This window comes from Empidonax traillii, unplaced genomic scaffold, assembly GCF_003031625.1.
Source record: "Empidonax traillii isolate 1590-97213 ecotype Southwest subspecies unplaced genomic scaffold, ASM303162v1 scaffold488:size1064334, whole genome shotgun sequence".
Lineage (NCBI taxonomy): Eukaryota > Metazoa > Chordata > Aves > Passeriformes > Tyrannidae > Empidonax > Empidonax traillii.
Genome location: NW_020955681.1, coordinates 916,958 through 936,467, shown reverse-complemented (window position 1 = coordinate 936,467; position 19,510 = coordinate 916,958). Strand labels below are relative to the sequence as shown.

At 37.0% G+C, this 19,510-nt stretch overlaps 1 protein-coding gene across 21 annotated transcripts in view; it reads right to left on the bottom strand.

Annotated features, from left to right (window-relative positions):
- MYT1L (myelin transcription factor 1 like) overlaps positions 1–19,510 on the bottom strand; it is a 301,410-nt gene that overhangs the window by 89,516 nt on the left and 192,384 nt on the right. For 14 of the 21 annotated variants that reach the window (XM_027896219.1, XM_027896220.1, XM_027896218.1 and 11 more), the window contains one exon: positions 9,263–9,636. In XM_027896219.1, coding sequence (XP_027752020.1) covers positions 9,263–9,636 — 374 coding nt within the window. Of the gene's footprint in view, positions 1–8,238; positions 8,332–9,237; positions 9,637–19,510 lie in introns of those variants that run through there. The other 7 variants (XM_027896214.1, XM_027896225.1, XM_027896229.1 and 4 more) reach the window with 3 other exon arrangements.

Sequence of the window (19,510 nt, the reverse complement as noted above, 5' to 3'; positions counted from 1 at the left end):
ACTCTCATGCTGACCTCCTAATAATTCCTTTATATTTTTTCTGCATTTTTTACTCAGCATAAACCCCATCCTCCCTTTTCATTTGGAACTTATCGTTTCCATTTCTGTGTCAGATGACCCTCCAGCCATTGAATCAAATTTATTCTTAAATGCATACCATATCTTTAATGGAGATTTCAACATGAATCACTTACAAAAGATCTTATGAGTAGCAGCAGTAATTTTTACAAGACTTTCAGATTAGACTGCTCATGTGGTATGTTGTATAGAAAGGAACAGTCATATCTCTGTTTTTCTTGGTGACAATCTATGCTTATCTGGCTTAACCCTTGGAGACATCTTCACACTGATCAACTGTTCAAGGCTCTGCTTCTACATGTACTAAAACAGCTCCAGCCTTAAGAAGCTCTCTACCTATCTAACATTTAAGCCCCGAAAAATTCTGCATGTTAGGTCTTTTTATACATAAGTTCTCAGAGAAACCTAATCCAATAGGAATGCTCTTACACACACCTGAAAGAAAACAGCTTCCCATGAACCGCCTTGCCTAATTTGCACCCAAGGGGAGAATTGCCTGTTTCCTTCTGTATTTCCTCTGCTTACCCCTTCCTGCCCATCGCCCAGGTGAAATACATTGTTTAGTGGGTCACTCGCTAAAGAACTATAAGACTAAGAATATAAACTCTCACAGCTTATGTGAATTCAACACCATGAACGTTTGCCAGTCACCACAAAAAAGCTAAACCGGATTCCAGCTCCATTAGGAAGCAGAAAACAGAAGACTAAGTCAAGCCATGAGATGGTGAGAATGTCCTTAGAGCAAAGACAGAACGCAGCATGTCCTGCTTTCCCAGAAGAATTACCCTCTTTGGTCTACAACAGTTCTTGAATATTTTTTCAAGGGAGTGAGAGAGCTCCATTAGAACGTGTACAAGTGTTGCTTATGCAAAGCAGTCTCTGGTCTAGTCTCCAAACCTTCTATGTTAGCAAAGAAGGACATGTGGCACTGAACTTCTGCCTCACCTCTCAAAATTTACTCAGGCACCTGTGTTTCAGACTGGGACAGAACTTCCACTCCATTCTATATTGAAACACTGATTACATTCCACAACTGTAGCAGGATCCTTGGCTCCTAAAAAAGTATTCCAGTTTCTATTCACTTAAAATTTGTCCTTTCTGGCTGCATTTTCAGAGTACATTCACAGACTGCACTCATTACATGATTAAGAAACACTATGATGAATTTTAGTATACTTTTTGTAAGTTCAACTCCAGCCCTTTTCCTTACAGTCTGATAATCATGATCTGTTATTCTCTATTTCCACTATTATTTTTTAAAATATTTTTTGCTCTTATTGATCTGAGGGCAAAGTTTTTTTCAACATATTGCAATAGAAGAATAATCAATTTTTAACTTTCCACTAGATGGCAGCTTTTAAAATTGAACATAAAGAAAATATTTTAATTATTGCAGATGACAGAATGACAGTTTTCTGTAAAAACTTCAGCCCAGTTCATTATAGAGTTTATATGTTTAGCAGATTCTTCTTGTTTATAGAGAATTTCTATAATAAGTGCAGGCAGTTGGTGAAACAATAGATTTGATACAATAGAAACCAGAAGAAAAGCATTTGCATATCATGCCTTAAAACTATATATGACAAGTAAGGAATCTCACCACATATGCTTTGGAAAAGGTAACGACAGAACCCTAACCTGACACGGGCCTGGGCACCTTTGCCAACACTCCCGTGTTAGGTGACTGGAAGTGTTCATGCCACACAGACCTTTCCCTTGTTCTGTCAGTAATCCATGTCTGCAGAGTACAAGGGAGAAAATGGCTGCTTGATTTGTTTGCTTTTGTAATTGTGAATTCAGGTCTTCTGTGGTGTTCCTTTAGTGTGACAGCAATACTATTACTTACTCTTCCTATCAATAGTATAGCCTGCAAAATTAAGCTTTTAGGATGACAGAACTATCAGATGATGAATTCATCTGAAAAACCCCCCACTACGTCTTGAGTTGTCAATCCTGTTAACTTCCTCTGACAGAGCCACCACAAATTTTTGCTAAAGCAGTAATATTTACTGCAAAAAGCATATAATATCTGCCATGGTTTCTACGTGGTGTTATGGATACTTGACATGCCTAATGTTAGTGACTATTTTCAGTAGTTTCTGTATGAAGCTTTAATGTGCCAAATAATTCTGAGGATTTCAACTACACTGACCAAACTCAGCCTCCTTTAGGTGGTTTCCTTTCTATCCTTAGTTGTCTTTCTCTTCTGCTAAATGATTTGGCCTTCCTTGCTGTCCAGCTCATGAACTGTAGCTCCCACAGTCTCTACTCTCAAAAAAACCCCCACAAATAACCAAAAAACCAACAACCACCAAAAAAAACCCCCCTACCTCAGAACAGATAAATTTACAGAAGGGAAAACAACTCTTATGGTACAAAAGGACTGTGTCATATGGTATATAGGTGACAAAAGAACAAAACTGAATTGTTCTGAGACCTGCAAAATGAGGAAGAAATGCTTCCATAATACAAAAGTATTCAGAATTACATATATATATGTTCATTACACATCAATGTTTTTGTTTCAAAAGAATGCTTTGTTAGGTTTATTTATCTCAGTTAAACAAAATTTATGTGACTTGAGGCATTTGCTAGGACTGCAAATTTGATTTGTGAGAACAGATATGGATCAGAAGAAATTATCAATCCAGTCTGTAATTTTATTTCATTTTATTATTTCTGTGAGAAACTCTTAGTAAGGTAAAATTAACTCTACAGCTACCAAATAAAATTTTCTTCTTTTCAGAGTGAAATGCTACTGTTTAGGTTCACTCTGTTATGATAAACACTGTAAGCCCAGTGAGAATTGTGAATTAATAGGGTGATCACAATTCATAGAGATACATTCTGAACACAAGAGAAAAAACAGAAACCTCTAACACTAACCAAGCAAAAGTTATTTTATAGAATCATTACATCTGTAGTGTCAAGAAGGATTCATACAGAGTCTGTGGTCACTGTGTAAGGTGAAGTACAGAGTGGGCAATGCAGCCTTTGAAGTAGCACTGTGAAAGGCAAAGGAATTCAAAGTGAAAGCATGAAGAGTTCAGGTCTGTACAACCCGTGAATATGTTTCTAAAAGTGACATATCCCAGGTGTGAGACCTTCTAGAACAACACCAGGTCATTATGTTTACAAATATGGATGCAAGGAGCTGCTATATGAGTTCACTATTGGTTCTATTAAGAACTACAACACATAAGCAACTGGCTTCTTGGCACAATTGTGAGAAAACCAGGAGATCATTGGCAGTGAACACGTTACAGAGAGTCTAAATGAGAATAGGAACACAGCTTTAAGACTACAGCACTTTAATTTCTTCTCCAATTCATCTTAGTCCAGAAAGAATTAATTTCACTATATGATTTGTCCAGACAAAAAATGAAATAGGCAAAATCAAGGATCCACTCTGCATTTTTCTGCAGACAGAAGGATGCAATGGAAATGCAGAAAAGGCAACCTCTACACAGCCTCTTCTTGAGGGCTGCAGCCTGTGAGAATCCAAAGCAGCACTGCTGAGACATGGTTCCTTTGTGGACATACTGCTCTGGCAAGACTAGAGAAAGGTTTGATCACAGATTAGCCCTGAACCAATTTGACATTACAATGGGCCTAACATCTCATGTTCAGCTAACACTGAAGGAAAGGTTTAGTGTACTAAAAATACAAACAAGCAACGCCACGCCACATAAAACAGTTTCATGATGAAGCAGCATTGAAATCAGATGTGGTGCCAAATTTGTTCCATGGCGCTTTTACTAAGGCCTTCAGTTCAGACCCTAAACTCTCTAAGAATCCCAATGTCCTCTACAGAATTTCTGCTGACATCAACAAAATTTGTGTGTGACAGAGATCTATATTCTGTCTCATCAAAGGTGGATAATTTCTTTACACTGCATAAAGCTATAACTGAATCATTTGCTCTTTAAGGATCAGATATTTCACATTATCATTTAAGGCCTTTTATTTGTAGGAAGGGAGGAAAATATGCAAATCTCTATGTGAGAATAATACTGAAGTACATTCCTAACTTTAAACGTGGAGGTTAAGATAAAAAGGGCTACATAAAGTTTCTAGACACAGCCCAGAAAGTTTACTGAGCCTCTGAATTAAACATTCACATAGAATGAAGTCTTCTAAAACAGTTCTTCAAGGGGAGGAAAAGTTAGAGATGACATGTGCAACACCCCATCTCATGTAAACAGAACTCTACTGGCATAAAGCTACTCTTAATTTGTCTTGATGCAAACAAGCTCAGCATCAGACCCAGTCTCACTTCAGAGAATTAGAAAATAATGCTTAAATAATGCCGTTTCATGAGTTTAAATTATATTGTCTATGAGCAGCAAAGAGCAAAGACCTTGAGGATGGAACTCAGCAGTAAGCAAAAGTTTACTAAACTAACGCTTGAGTCATATTTAAGCAATCAATCAAACAACTATAAACACATCATAACAGTAATAAAATGATCTGAACTTTTCCCACAAGAACTAAAAGTATCCAGAGGGTATTCACCAGCTAGCAGTTTCCCCACCCTACTCCATCAACCCTGAGATTTCCAGCTCTGAACTACCTGTTCCAAACATTTTAAATGCATTATTTAAAAAATAAAAATTTCAGCAAAAATGCTTAGTCTGAATCTCTCTATAGGAAAGATAACCAGCTAAACAGCACAACACCTGCATCTTCAATGCAAAAAGAAGGTATCAGTAAAAGTTCTTATGATGTCATTTGACCCAATGATTCCCAGGCTGGAGCACTTCATAACTACACCAGAAAGGAAACTTTAACTTCTTATCCAGGGGACACCAATGCAGTGGCCAGGATAAATGTCTTCCACAGCAACTCTAGTTTTTTTCTGTTCTTCAGATTATTATTGATGAGACACTCTAAGCAAAGGCTATATTCTTTATCAAGGTGCAATACAGCAGAGTGTAGATATGCTTCACCTTGTAACCATCTGGTATTTATTTAGTCTTCTTTGGCCTTGGAAAATAAACTTTTTTCCATATATATTGCCCTAAGCAGTGAAATTATGCTTTCTGGCTTCTTAATTTAAAGCTATAATTTACTTCTATTAGGTGTTTTTCCTGTGAGGTACACGTGAGTGTAGCTCCCTGCTCTGATTAATACTGAACACCCACTGTGTTCACCAAACAGATGACCACTTTCCTGCTAACAGTTTAACTAAATGAATATGATTAGTGGTCAGCAGGCTGACAGATAACCTTGCTAATACAGATATGTTGTCTTCATTTTATGAAGATGTTTACTTTATCAAGAGTGTTTTCAGCAGCATGCACAGCTGGAAAGCTGTGTGCCACCATGCTTTCCTCAGCACATGAGCTTCTTTCATCTTTTAAATTGATATTTGCTTCTCCTCTAGCTTAGAGGACATAAGTACTTCAGAAGCACTTCAGAGGGGATAAGGAAGACAGTGGAGGGCACTAACAGTCTTAACAGAGCTTCCAGGTATATTTCTTATTTTCAGGGTCTATCTGTCTGCATTGAGTTTATGCAAGTAAAAGAAAAAACACAAATATATTACGAGTTTTTTAAAAACAATCCTATAATTTAAAGAAATACAGTTGGATTTGATGATCTTAGAGGTCTCTTCCAACCTAAACAATTCTATGATGCTATGAAATAAGAAAACAGGTAGAATATCTATCCCTATGTTCCTATGCTAGTTTTTATTATTAAAAAACCTGTACTGTGTCTCCTTTGAATTCCAAAGGTTCTCAGCAGTTGTCATCACAGAGAAGGGGCGCTCCAAAAGCAGTGTTTACTCTTACTCCTTCCCATTTGTATTGCAACTTACAGGTTATGTTATCATAACACAGGTCACCTATCTGTCATTTTTTCCTGGGATATAAGGGAAATAACAAAGATTCATCTTTCCTTTAGTGGATGTGTTGAATATAAGGGTTTTTCAAGTGTCTTCTCAGATAGATGGACAGATATCTGTTCTTCAGAGAGATTCAGATTTAATGGAAAACTTAAGAGGGTATGCTAGCCATTGATCAAGAGTTTTAAGCAATTATTTTGGTTCAAAGGACTGCGTACAGAAAAACGAGCACAGAATTTGGGACTCATCTCAAATAGTTTGAGGTTTTTTCTCCTTTTAATTTTAACTTGTTATTTTGAGATTTGTGAGACTGTTTCCTAAGGATACATCTGTGTTCTCCAAGTCCTTTAGTTTATCAATGACAAGGCTACAAAGATGCAATTTTCAAAGGCTATGATGATTTCAGTGAATGCTCTAGTATTTTCAATAAGAACTGTTTATCTACATTACCTTTATATTACCTATATCCTCTGAGAATCCCACCTGAAATTCACTTTCTCTTAAACCAAAAAAGTATGGGCAATGACACACCAGTGATGCACCTCTGTTTCACAGGATTTACCCTTTTCTAAAAGAAAACTGAATTTGGCCTAAAAACCAGTAAAATACCATTACCCATACGCTCTCACCCTCTCCCTTCCCCATCCTCCCCAATTGTTTCCTCTGTAGTCCTATTCTATCTTTGTTGAGGAATTCTTCTGTCACCAATACTTATGATTTTAACCTTCTGTCACCAATACTCAAGATTTCAACTCTTTTGTTCACCTAGGCTATAGTTACTCACGGAAATTTTCTGAACTGCTATGAGCTATAGCACCAACCAATGACAGAAACCTTTTTGAGAACTGTCAGACATGCTGGTGACCAGTGGATAAATTCTGCATTTTGTTTCTAGGGATAGGAATACTAAGACACATTCAGACTTCCTGCTAAGATGACTTACAGGGTGGTTTGCTACAATACCTACATTGTAGTGAGCAGTAAGTGATTGTAATAACTAAATTCATAGCTGAGAGACCTAGTTTTCCATGTAGTCAACAGATAAAGGCAAGAGTCATATTTAGACCATAAAGTTTAAGAACACCTAATTTTGCACTCTTTTTCCCTAGAAAATCAGAAGTCCAAATTCCACCAATAACTTTTGCTACAAGAAGAATAAAGTGAAACTTCAGGATCCCTATTGGAATCAATAGGAAATATACTATTTTAAAAAATCTGATTTATTGATTAGCTTTTAGACCTCACCAAAACCAAACTGTTATCACTCTCCACTCCTTGGCATAGACATAAGGAACTCCATACCGCCTTCTTCATTAATTGCTAGGAATTCTTTCTTATAAATCTTGCTCTAACTGGGACTGTTGCGTAGTGATAACTATGTCGATACTGAAGAGGATCATTAAATACCTTTCTAATAAAATTCTATTATCACTTTTCCAATTTTATGAAGAATTTTTCTTAATGTTTTTTTACTTAGAATATATATATATATATTTATTAATGTACATTTGTTTTATTACTGGAATAGCATGGAATCCAAAGAAAAACTTGACCTATATAAGTTTTAATTCCAGGTAATATGCAGAGCAGCTACAGAGGTACCTTTGTGATTTTTTTGCAGTTCTTAACCACAGCCTACTATATATGGAAGGAAAGCAGTCAAAAAGCAATGTCAGCCTCTTCACATTGATTAGGACCACTAACTGCATGTGTAACTGTGTTGGAATAAGTAAACCACTGTGTTTCATTATCTTAGAAAAATAAACTGAGTGTCAAGCCTGCTGGCTTGGCAGAAACAATTTTCTTGAGCTCTTGAGTTTTGCTTAGGGTTTTTCTTTTCCTTTTATAATTTTTGATAGTGTAGATTCAAAGTTTTTAATGTCAGCTGAAATCACAGCAGCAGTTGCACCATAACCTAAGCATCAACAAACTCAGTCACCATGATTTGTTAAAGAAACTGCTGGACATCCTGTGCTTGCCCACCAGGAGAGCAACAGCAGCTGCACATCAGCCTAATTTAACACAGCTTCTCTTCCAGGTTCTGAAACAGCAGAGTTCCCTGCAAAAGGAAATGGCTTCCCTGTTGCATCAAACTCATGTAACTTTTAAGACTCACCATTTATTCTCTACCAATTTTGTGGCAAATTCAGGCAATTGAGGAAATGCTACAGATGCAGTATCTGAGAAAATGTTATAGCCACCCAGCTGGCCACCATCTTGCCCAAATGGAAAGAATACTTTCAAAGTCTTTCTTTAAGATTTAAGATCTGACCTTACAGAATGCTGAAACAAAAGTCATACAACTTTCATACCTGGTTCCTAAGAGGAATCCAACTGAGGAGTGCTGAAAGCTTTTCTTATATTTTTATTGGTTAGAAAGGTGAATCTACCCAACCAAAAACGTGTTCCCTGAAAATGGGAACAAAATACTTTTTAGATAGCTCATTAATTTTTGCATGATTCCTTCATTTCACCCCAGTGCATTATGATGTCTGTCATCAGCATATGGACTCTTGAGTAAATGGACACTAAACACATATTTTGAAAGTACTGGTTATGTAAAGTCCAATATCCCAAAAAAAGAGAAAGCTGAATAGGCTAATCACATTGCTATTGCATTAATTTAGTTACTACCACTGACCTGTATGTCTAAATGGCATTTATGCCATGGTATGATAACCAAAATACATACATTTTAGAAAGACGTTATTGATGTAAACCTGTCACTCTCTATATTTTTACTAGAATCAACTAAAGCACACAGCATTCAAGTCTCAAAGAATCAAAGTATATTATAATAGTTAATTCTGAATAGTTTCTTGGGGTAGGGGGAAGTATGGGGCAAAATTTTTGAAGGGAACAGGTCCACTTTTGCACACAAAAATTATCTGCAAACTTGTGACAGAATTTATGTGGGCAATCTTTGACATTCTATAAGCAGATCTAGCAAACACACTTGCAAACGATCAGTACAGGCACCCAGCTGTAGCCGATGCTTTGCTTGTACCTTTGTGAATGTTCTCCTGGTAACTGCATGCATTAATCCAGTACTAGGATTACATTTTATGCAAGCATTTTTAGCACAAACACACCTCCACCCTCCTTGTTTGAAATGTGAGTGCTGGTGTATTAAAAAATATTTGGAAGACAGACTTATTAAAATAGATGTTAGGAGAACACAGTGGGGTATATTTTCAGTGTGGAGCAGAGAGATTTAACTGCATGACTTCCATTAGCTTTAATGAGAACCACACAGCTAAATCCTCACACACCACACTAGAATATTAACCCAGAAAACACACATTGTTTACTTTTTACTAATACTCTGATTATTACCACGTTCTTCCTCCTCCTCCTCTTCTTCCTCCTCCTCTTCTTCCTCCTCCTCTTCATCCTCCACATCTTCACCTTCCTCTTCATCCTCCTCTTCTTCCTCCTCAATCTCCTCTTCTTCTTCTCGATCTATCTCCTCATCATCCTCCTCCTCATCACCTTGCTCCTCATTATCATCAGAATATTCCTCTTCTTCTTCATCCTCTTCCTCTTCTTCCTCTTCCTTTTCATCCATTTCCTCTGTTCCATCAGTTTCATAGCACTCATCTACTGAAGAGTTGTCTGCTTTAACCACAAAGGGTTTTCTTTTGGGGGCTGGTTCTTGGGGTTGTTTATCTTGTGTTTTTCTTTTTTTTGCCAAAGGACATCCATAAACACTGTGTAAAAAGAAAAGAGGTAAATTATTACACTATCCTCCAGATTTCATTTAGTCATATATACTAATTCTACACCATGTTGCTGTTCTCAGAATGAATGTTTTGAAAGTGAAATGCTTCTTAGACAATAATGACCAAGGGGGAGGACACTTATAAAACCCATGAAATTGCAAATGACTATTACTTGCCTGAAAATGTCACATGCACATGCCAGCATAACAGTTTCAGAACTGATACAAATGTGTGTTTTTCTTTCTCATTCTTTTTTCTCTTCTACATGTAATACTCTAAGGCAGATGAATGTAGTTAAAAAAAACGGCAATCTTATCCTATCTGTAACCTATCAGTACAACAGTAATGCTTCATAATTTTGAAATATTCAGTAAGATTTTGTTTGTGCTCAGGTTAAGGTATATTTTAATGCTGTTTTAATAATGAAAATATGACCACATTCTTAATGCCGCTGGTTGTTACATTATTATTATTATTATTATTAATAATAATAATAATCATGAATACTCTTAAATTCTCCTCTGTTTTGCTCTATTACACTACAGGGTCAGATAAAGAGGAAAGCAAGATCCTCAACACAACCAAAACCAACAGTTTTCATGGCCAGTGTTGCAAATGTTCTCACACTGAAGAAAAATTAAACAATAAACAAAAATCCTTTGTCGACAAAGGAAGTCAGACTTTTCAAAGTTGAGTACCACTTCCTCATCAATCATTTCAATGCATTGTAACATAAATAGTATTTCAGAGTCCTGGTCTTCCACCAAAGTAGTCACTTGCTTCTCTAAGGTCATATGATCCATGTTTTTTTAATTTGACCCCCACCATGTAACCTCTATAACCTGTTCAGAGTAAATGTTCTCACACATTACTTTTTTTCAAAGAAGTTTCTCTTTGAACTTTTTTTATTGTGTGATTATAAACATTAGTCAAGCTATATCAGTTTTTAGTCTTCTTCCTTTAAGTGATTAACTAGTTTTGGGACATTTAAATTGTTCTTTATAGCCCTTTCTGCATATCTACTTATAACTTGCCATTTTATATTATATTCTTGATCCCTTTATCCCAATGACAAAACACTCAAGACCTCTTATCACCTTCTTCCACTCTAATAATGCTTCCCATTCTCTTGACAGGCCACTGAAAAATAGTTTTCACCACATTTAGTGCTACAGATGTGCTTTATGGTCTTCATGGTCTTGATCTTGGTCTAACTTAATTGCATCCCAGCAGCTTTGCATCCCAATTACTTAAACTGCTACCCCTCTGTCTCTGTGTAGAGACTGCAGGGGTCTTTAAAGTCTAATCCAGCATGCCTAAAAACACCTCCCTCCATTAACGCTATAGAGAAATACTGAATGAGTTTTAAGTGTGTCCATCCAGCCAGATTACAATGTGCCTCACTTGGGAGCTGGAGAGCAGTCCTAATGGGATACGGTTTCCAGACACCAACATCAAAGTTGAGGCCTACTGGTGCAGGCTAGAGGGGAATAGATCCATAATGTCCAGATACCAGAACCATGCTCCATCCAGCAGGTCGTGCGGCATACTCTGAGGAAGAGCATCCTCTTATAGAAGATAATCCCTGGTGCAGCTGGATGCAAGAAACTCTGATACACCACAGGCAGTGGTGTAAAGTAAAAGCCCAAACCTCCACTAATTTTAAGAGCCATAAACCTGGAAAGAAGGTTTCTTTTATTTTCTCCTTGAACTGTATTTGTTTCTACCCAAAGATGCTTCAATGTAAAACCTATAAATATAGCAGAAATCCTTGTCCCTATATCACCATTACTGCTCACTGACAAATGATGGTTCTGCCTTTTGTCCTGAGTCCTTCTCTTGGTTAGGACCCAGCTACCCAGAACCTAGAGGAAATGTAGGATATATTTCCATGGAAAACATCCCACATCATCACAGTTAAGGAAGAAACAGGAATTCAATCTCCATCAGTCTGGACAGTGCATAAAACCTGGGGCAAAATGGAAGCACCATTTGTTGTAGTTTGGACCACTCTAGGATTATTTTAGTGTTTCCCCTGGTACTATGAGATTTCAGTAGCTGTCTACTTAAACTCTCCATATGGAGCTCCGAGAGAAAGCACATGAGCTTTCCCTCAGAAATGGAATTTCAGAGTATGTGTAGTGCCCAGGGAAGTGTCTGGACAAGTAGGGAACAACCTGTTTCATTTAGGTGTCTAATAGCGTTTTCTTCCTGGAAAACAGGAAGAGGTCACATCCTGAGGCTCAGGCAGACTTTAGAAATTTGCGTATCAGTTCAATTTGATTTAAGCAGATAGGTTAACATTTATTGCTTTCTTGGTTTCTGTTTCTTTTCTTTGGGATGCATATTACCCTCACTATAACCTCTTCAATGCCATTATCATTAAATTATATTTTTTCAAAATCCTGATCTTTATTTTCAAAGATGTGAGTAGGCTCAGCTCCAGAAATCCCCAGGATTTCCTTTCTTTCTCTTAGAACATTTTAAGAGGTAAAGATGACACTTCAGGGAGTCTGAGCTAAAAGGGGACCTGTAGATGAGCAACTGTGAAAATTTTTGGCCACTGACATTCACACAACCTTGAATTTTTAGTAGAATAATAGAATGCTTTGGTTTGGAAGGAACTTTAGTTCCAATCCACCTGCCATGGGCAGGGACACCTTCCACTAGACCAGGTTGTTCAAACCCCGTCCAACCTTGGCCAGTTTGTCACTCTAAAGCCAGAACATTAACACTTCCCTGCCCCAATCTCTTTTCATTTAAGAACACTAAATACTTGTAACAGTTTTCATCTAGTAATGCCCCAAAACAGAAACTTTGGAATGGACAAAAGCATAGGAAATGAGGCAGAGGACAGGGGGATAATAAATAACATCTATTTTGTTTTGAACTTTGTTTAATTTTTGAATTGGCATCTCAGAAGAACTGCATGATTTTTTAGATAGAAATTATTGGTGAAAGGTAGAAATAAATTGTTTTTACTGCCAGATTTGCCATCTTTAATGGTTTTTCACAGCTTTATGGTCTTCTACACAATATTTTATAAAGTTTGTGAGAATCTAAGGCATTACTTGGGATTCAGGGCCCCCTGGAAAATGCATAAATGGCAATGGAAATCAATTCCAGTTAGCTGCCTGATGACTTTGATGTTTTTATAAATCTCATTAACTATTTGCAACTCAGCTATTCAAGTAAAGTTGTGAACTTGACTTTAGTTTATAACTTTATTAATCTATTCTCAGTGCCTGTTCTCATAGAATTAAAATGGAGGACACATCAGCAACTACAAAAACGAATATTTCCATATTTCAATTATTGGGTCCAACACTAAGGCTTGGGAATATTCAATTTTTCCAAAGAAATCAATTATGCTAGTTCACAGAATCACAGAATGGTTTGGGTTAAAAAAGACCTTAAAGATAATATTGTCCCAACCCTTCTGCTGTGGGCAGGGACACCTCCTACTAGACCAAGTTGCTCAAGGCCTTGTCCAACCTGGCCTCGAACACTGCCAGGGTTGGGGCATCCACAACTTCTATGGGTAACCTGTTCCAGGATCTCATCCCTCACTGTGAAGAACTTCTTCCTAATATCCAGTCTGAATTTCCCCTCTTTCAATTTGTAGCCATTTATCCTTGTCCCATAATTAGTTAACTTCAACTCAGCTTTTGTAAACTCTTTCCTAATTAATTTTAATCAGTTATTATATAACCCCGAATTTGGTTTTGTCTGTACTTGGATTTACACTTAATAAATCTACTACTGCAATGTTTTTTCTTTTAAAACCTTTAAAATACTGTCTTGCACTGGCTTCCTTCTGCCTTTCAACTGTATACCTCACGTAGCTTAAATACACTTCATGTACTGTAGACTTCATGGAGTGAGAGAGTTAAAAAAAAAAAATAAAATCCATGTCTTTCAGAAACCTGGAAAACAGGCTACCAGACCTGAAGCCTACTGTTAAGCTGCCCTATTTTCTTCTTTTTCTTTCTTAACCTGCTCTGTTCCCATCCTTTGTTTCATTAATTTTTCAGATTCTGCCTCCAGGACACTTCCCTCTGTTTCTGGCATGTTCCCTGTGGTCTCTCTGCAAGAACACCAAGGGAAAGGCAGCACTGGCTTCCCAGCAGCCTCTGCCACTGACTTCCTCTCCCAACCACATATGGAGGTGACAGTCTCTCCCACTGACCTCTTGTTCCTCATATATTTGTCAAATCTGTTATGGTTTGTCCTTATAGCTTCTGCAATTTTCTCTATATTTTCAACATTGGCTTTTGTGATCATCCCTTTATTTGGTTATTTTTAGACTTGTTTATCCCTGCTCAGAGCAACGACCCCATTGATTTATGTGTCTTGTATGCCTTTATCTGTTCTTTCATTGCTCCCTGTGTTTCCCTGGTCAGCTTTGTTTGTCTTATTTTCCCCTCACGCTTCAGCTCTCTTGGCTTTCAGTAGGTTATATATTTGGGCATCCTGAAACACACTTTTGAATATTCTACACTGCTCTGCTGTATGCCTCAGTCATCTCTGGTTTCTGGAATCTGTCATGAATAATTCTTGTAGAAATTTTATAGCAATAAGCTCCAAGAGGACATACAGACATTAATAATTGAAGAAATGGAAGAAATAACATATGATTTTATGTTCCTTAGTTAGAAGATGATTTATCATATCTCACGCAATTTTTCTCCATTAAAAACCCTATGATGCTACTCACTGATACCTTCAGTAAGACTGTTCTTCAGGAAATCCATATTTCTTGCCCAGAGTTGAACTTGATTTTTAATATATTTTAATATATAATTTTCAGCATAATTATTGTGTTTATTTTTTCTAATCTATAACAATTAACATATCTATTTAAATATATATAGTGTAGGACCAAAGAGATACAAAGGATTTTCTAAATCAGATTACTGATCAATATTTTTCCCTCCATGATATGCCGATTCACACATCAAAGCTGGGTTATGACACCTATGTTTGGAGGAAGATTTCCTCTTAGAGGAAAATGAGAAGGAGAGATTATACGTCTAATAAAGGTCTAGTCAACTTTAAATACCTAGTTTGGATAAAGTAACTCCTATGTGCCATGATTACCAGCATTCTTTTTTCATTTGTATCTCTCTTCTACTGAATCTATTATTTCAGATGCCTCACGCTATAAGATCCAAGTGAAGCAAAATAGGATGATGCCAATATTATGCTCTAAATCTGAACAATATTTTTTCTTGGTGAATTATCTTTTTCTTTTTTTTTTCTTTTTTTCTTAGTAGTACTTTGAAAAATCTTACAGAATGTTTTTGTCAAACTAAAAAGTGTTCCAACAACAGAGTTCTCATTTTACCTTTTTCTCATGTAAGAACTTAATTTAACAGAACCCAAAAGGTATGGTAGGTAGCAGAATCTAAGAATTTGCTACATAAACACCTAATGAGGTTATCAGAAACATTCAGTGAAGTACTCAAAGTATCTGAAGTGACATTGAGGTGGAATTTTATCATATGCAGTTGAGCACAGCAAATTAGGAAGAGTCTCCTTGGAGACAAACTTCTGCTTAAGGCATCAGGCAGAAAGTTCCCAAGGCATTTTACACTTGTCCCACTAGATACCATTAAGTATTACTTTGGTTTGGACTGGGTAATTTCAAAATCTGTATTTCCAGATGAAGACTCGCAGGGTATTGAGAAAATAGGCATTTAGGAGGCAAGTCCTCTAACAAATCCAGTCCTTAAAGAATGTGCAAATCTAATTAATTTGAATAACACTGTGGCCTTTTAAATCACTCTCAAAGCAGTGATTATTAGCTTTAAAAGGCCATTACTATCAACTGATAGAAGTTGACCAGACAATAAATATTTAGATTCCAGTAAACCCTGTAGCCGGAATTTCCCGAATTCCAGGAGGCTGCCCTTCCCAGCAGATTATGCGCTATTGTAAGGAAGAGCTGGAAGCACTCTTGGTGAAGCTGAATCAATGAACTGATAGGAATGAAGGAATGATAATAAATTCAGAAGAAGATATTAACTCTATCTTAGTGGTTTGCCTACTCAGTTGCAAGAATAAACTCCTTCAGTTGAGGATGATTTTCCATTCATATTTAAACACTGTTTAAAGTATGCCAAATTGTTACAGGAATGAGCAGCAAACCCAGTGGACAGTGCTAACTGTAGGGTGGCAGCATCAAACTTCTTAGTGGGAAATTATTTTTGCTTTCTAAGCCACACCAGTCAGGAATCTTTTCTATTGCATAAAAGTCCTACCTAATGCCTGTGTACTGTTCTGGAATATGGGAGGTATTAAGCCAAACCTTCCCAGGCTGTGAAAGTAAAAGAACTTTGCTAAGTATTTCAATTAGTAAACTATGGAAGAGAAAATGGGAAGAGCAAGAAGTCAAAGTTCAAGCAAGATGTGGAGTTTTGGGGCTTTTATTTCACAAAGATAGCTAATTGTAGCCAACATGATGAAGCTGGGACACACTGGTTTTAAAACTTGCAACCAGATGGATTAAAATTCTCTATGCTAGCATCCTATGAGCTCTTACTCCCAATCTAGAAAACTAACTTGCTCAAATCTGCTTTCCAGGAGCCTGCTCTCAACCGAGCCAGAGCCCTGAATACTGTTCCAGATCAGGCACACTTTTGCAACCGTTGCCAAGCACTGTAGCATCCAAGGCCACTTACAGAATGAAGCAGAAAATCTTTAATGTAATTAATACTGTCACAGCAACTTAGGTCAAAGCTAGGTCAAATCTTTTATTTCTTTGGATTCTATACATCTCTAGCGTGAAGCACCTCCCCACACCATTCACTGAGACTCCAAACTGATGTAACTGAACCCTGTGACAAACACTGACAAACTGACTGGCTAACCTGCCTCTGGCTGGCAAGATCATTTCACCCATCACCAAAGTCCTGCTCTTGGGATACGACAACTAAAAGGAAACTTTCAGTTTTGCAATAACTAAACCATTCAAACAACTTGTTTAATTGCTTGAATACAACAGCTGTTCAGGCAAGAAAAAGTGAGGCACAGCAATGTACTTCTATTTGTTGCATAAATACACAGGAAAACGCAGCTACACAGAGCTCATCTAAAGCAAGATATAAAAAAATAAATGCAGAAAATCATGAAACTTAAAACTTATGTGGTAGCATAGGTTACATGCCCTGGAGTTGTAGATTACTCAAAAATATTTATATAAATACATCAATGTAATATCTGATTGCCCCATGACTTATGATGTCATTGATGGGGCTCATCTCTCACCTACCGCTAGGCTTCTAAAAACTAAGTCTATACATGTCATATTAAGCTCCCTTCATAAGTCAATGCAGACAAACAGGAACCTCCTGGGAGGCTGTTTATCTCACCTTTTTTTAGAGACTTTGCCTACTGACAATAAAGGGAGATGATGGTGATTAACTTACATTTCTACCACTTAGGAATCTGTTGAAAGTGAGACAAGTCCAAGACCTTTTCCCTCTTTTTTTTTTCCTTTTTAATTGTCTGCCCAAGCCCACTAAAGACAGGACCTAATAGAGTTTAAAACCATGCACCATAATAATTCTGTAATGAGAAACCCAAACCCCTGTTTCTTTTCCTTTCCACAGCTGCTGTATCACTTAGCACGGATACTTCTCTTCTCTATAGCCTTGCTATCTTCTCAAGACTGCCTGTATGATCCAAAGTCAGACAAAAGCTGCAGTTGCACTCCAATCTCAGGATGGCAAACACCCAACCTGTGTGTTCAAGAGCCGGAAGCCACAATTGATTATATCTGGTTGCCAGATCCTTGAATACAGGGGATGATCAAAGAGTGTAGGACAGTGCAAAGAGCACAGGTTTAATGACTCATATTGATTCATTAGATGAAATGCATATAATCAAGTTTTGCTAAGTGGCTATTGATTCTGTGCACTTTGATGTTGATTTAGATGTAACCCAGACACATAAAAATGGAAATGTGCAAAGCCAGTGACCATTTCTGTACAAACTTAAAGAACACTGACTTCTGCTCTAAATCAAAATCTTGAGGTCCACATTTATTTAAAAAAAATTCAAACTAGAAGAAAAACTTTGGGAAAGAAAACACTCTATTTTTCTACATAAAGACAAAAATTAGGTTGGCTACACCGATACAAGCATCATTTAGAGCTGCCAAGATGACCAGATTTGTGCGTATTCTGTGTTCTCAGTCTCAGTGGCAATGACAACTCTGTTTACAGGTCGAGGGAAAAGCAAGTTCCAATTTCTTTGTTTTTCATGATAAACTTATATCATAAAATGGAAAAGTTCACACTCAATCATTCATCAATCTGAAAGGGTTAGAATATGCTACAAGAGTGCATCCATCAGTTACAACAGATCTTTGAACAGTCACAATGTTTGAGCCTTGACCATGATATGAAATCTTTCTATTCTAACATTTTAAATGTGATTGCTTTTAAGTAATTCAGCATACTAAGTTCAAGCATTCAAAAATCAAGGGAAATAAACTCCTGTAAATCAAAGGCCGTTCTTTGTACTTACACTGTCAATCATTCAATAACATGGCTACATACCCATTAGTAGAATCAACACCCTTATACACAGACTTGATAGAGCATATTTACCAACAACACAGTGGGTCAAACTATCATTCTAGCACATACTTAAGTATAGAATAGTAGAGTATATTGTCATTTTATCACATCTGTAATGTAGGGCTACTATGGTGAGACAATCAGCTACTGATTCCTATCATAAATACTCTTCTCATCACTTCTACATAGATACACAATAGCACTGACCCCCAACTTAATTTAAACTAAGAAAGATATATGGGTCAAAATTAGGAACTATGATAAAACAACTTCCCTGTAATTATAGCAATAAGGCTCTTACTTGATAAAAACAGTTAATGGCTACAGAATATAACCAAATACAAAGGAATAACACTGTGGAGCTGCCTTCTAACACAAGATTGTCACCAGTAAATATCTGGAATTATAGGAACAAAAACGAGAAAAGTGAAATGATACAAGCTGCAAACACTTCAGTGCTTATATACTGGAGTCTCACCTCCAGCACAAACTACAGGATACTGCTCTTGCATGGTTGGTTAGGAGTTATTCATGTGCGAAATATTCTAAATTCCAGTTGTTAAAGGATTAAGAACCTCTGCCCACTGCCATGACTTCCACCCTGAAAGGCATATATTTGTTTGTGATAATAATCTACTGATTTGCAGCACACAGAAGTTGCTTTGTTGTTGTAATATTAAGTAGCTTGCAGTTAGTACTTCCACCAAGTTACAAGCTTACCTACCATAAAGAAATTGGTTCAAGCGGTTGGCAAACTCAAAGGACAAATCTATATATCATGTTCAGTTACTTTTTTTTTCCACCATTTTTTTCATAATTAGGTAATTAGAAATACTTTAGTCTAAAAATAAAAGCTTACCTCCTAGTTTAATCACATGACTCCAAAAGCCAGACGCCTAAATGACTGTGCTTTAATCTGGCCTTTTTTGATATATCTGATGAAAAGAAAGATGTCTGTTCAGGTAAAAAAAAACCCAAACAAAAAAGTCGAACTGAATTCCATCACATTCCAGTCCAGTAAAAGAAGGCTTCAACTTGAGTCATATCACAATTAAAAAAAAAAAAGATTATGGCATATAATGTTACTTTTTATAGCTGACAGCAAGTTCCATTAGACTACAGAAGAGTCTCTGAAGGAAAATAAAAACAGCATCCCAAGGGACTGGAAGCCCCACACAGCATGGTTTAAATCTGGCAGCTGGGTTGTGGGTGGAAATGGTGGTTTCCATTGAAAATCTGCTGCCAGTATACCTCCTATGGAGCCCCCGGTGGTGTAG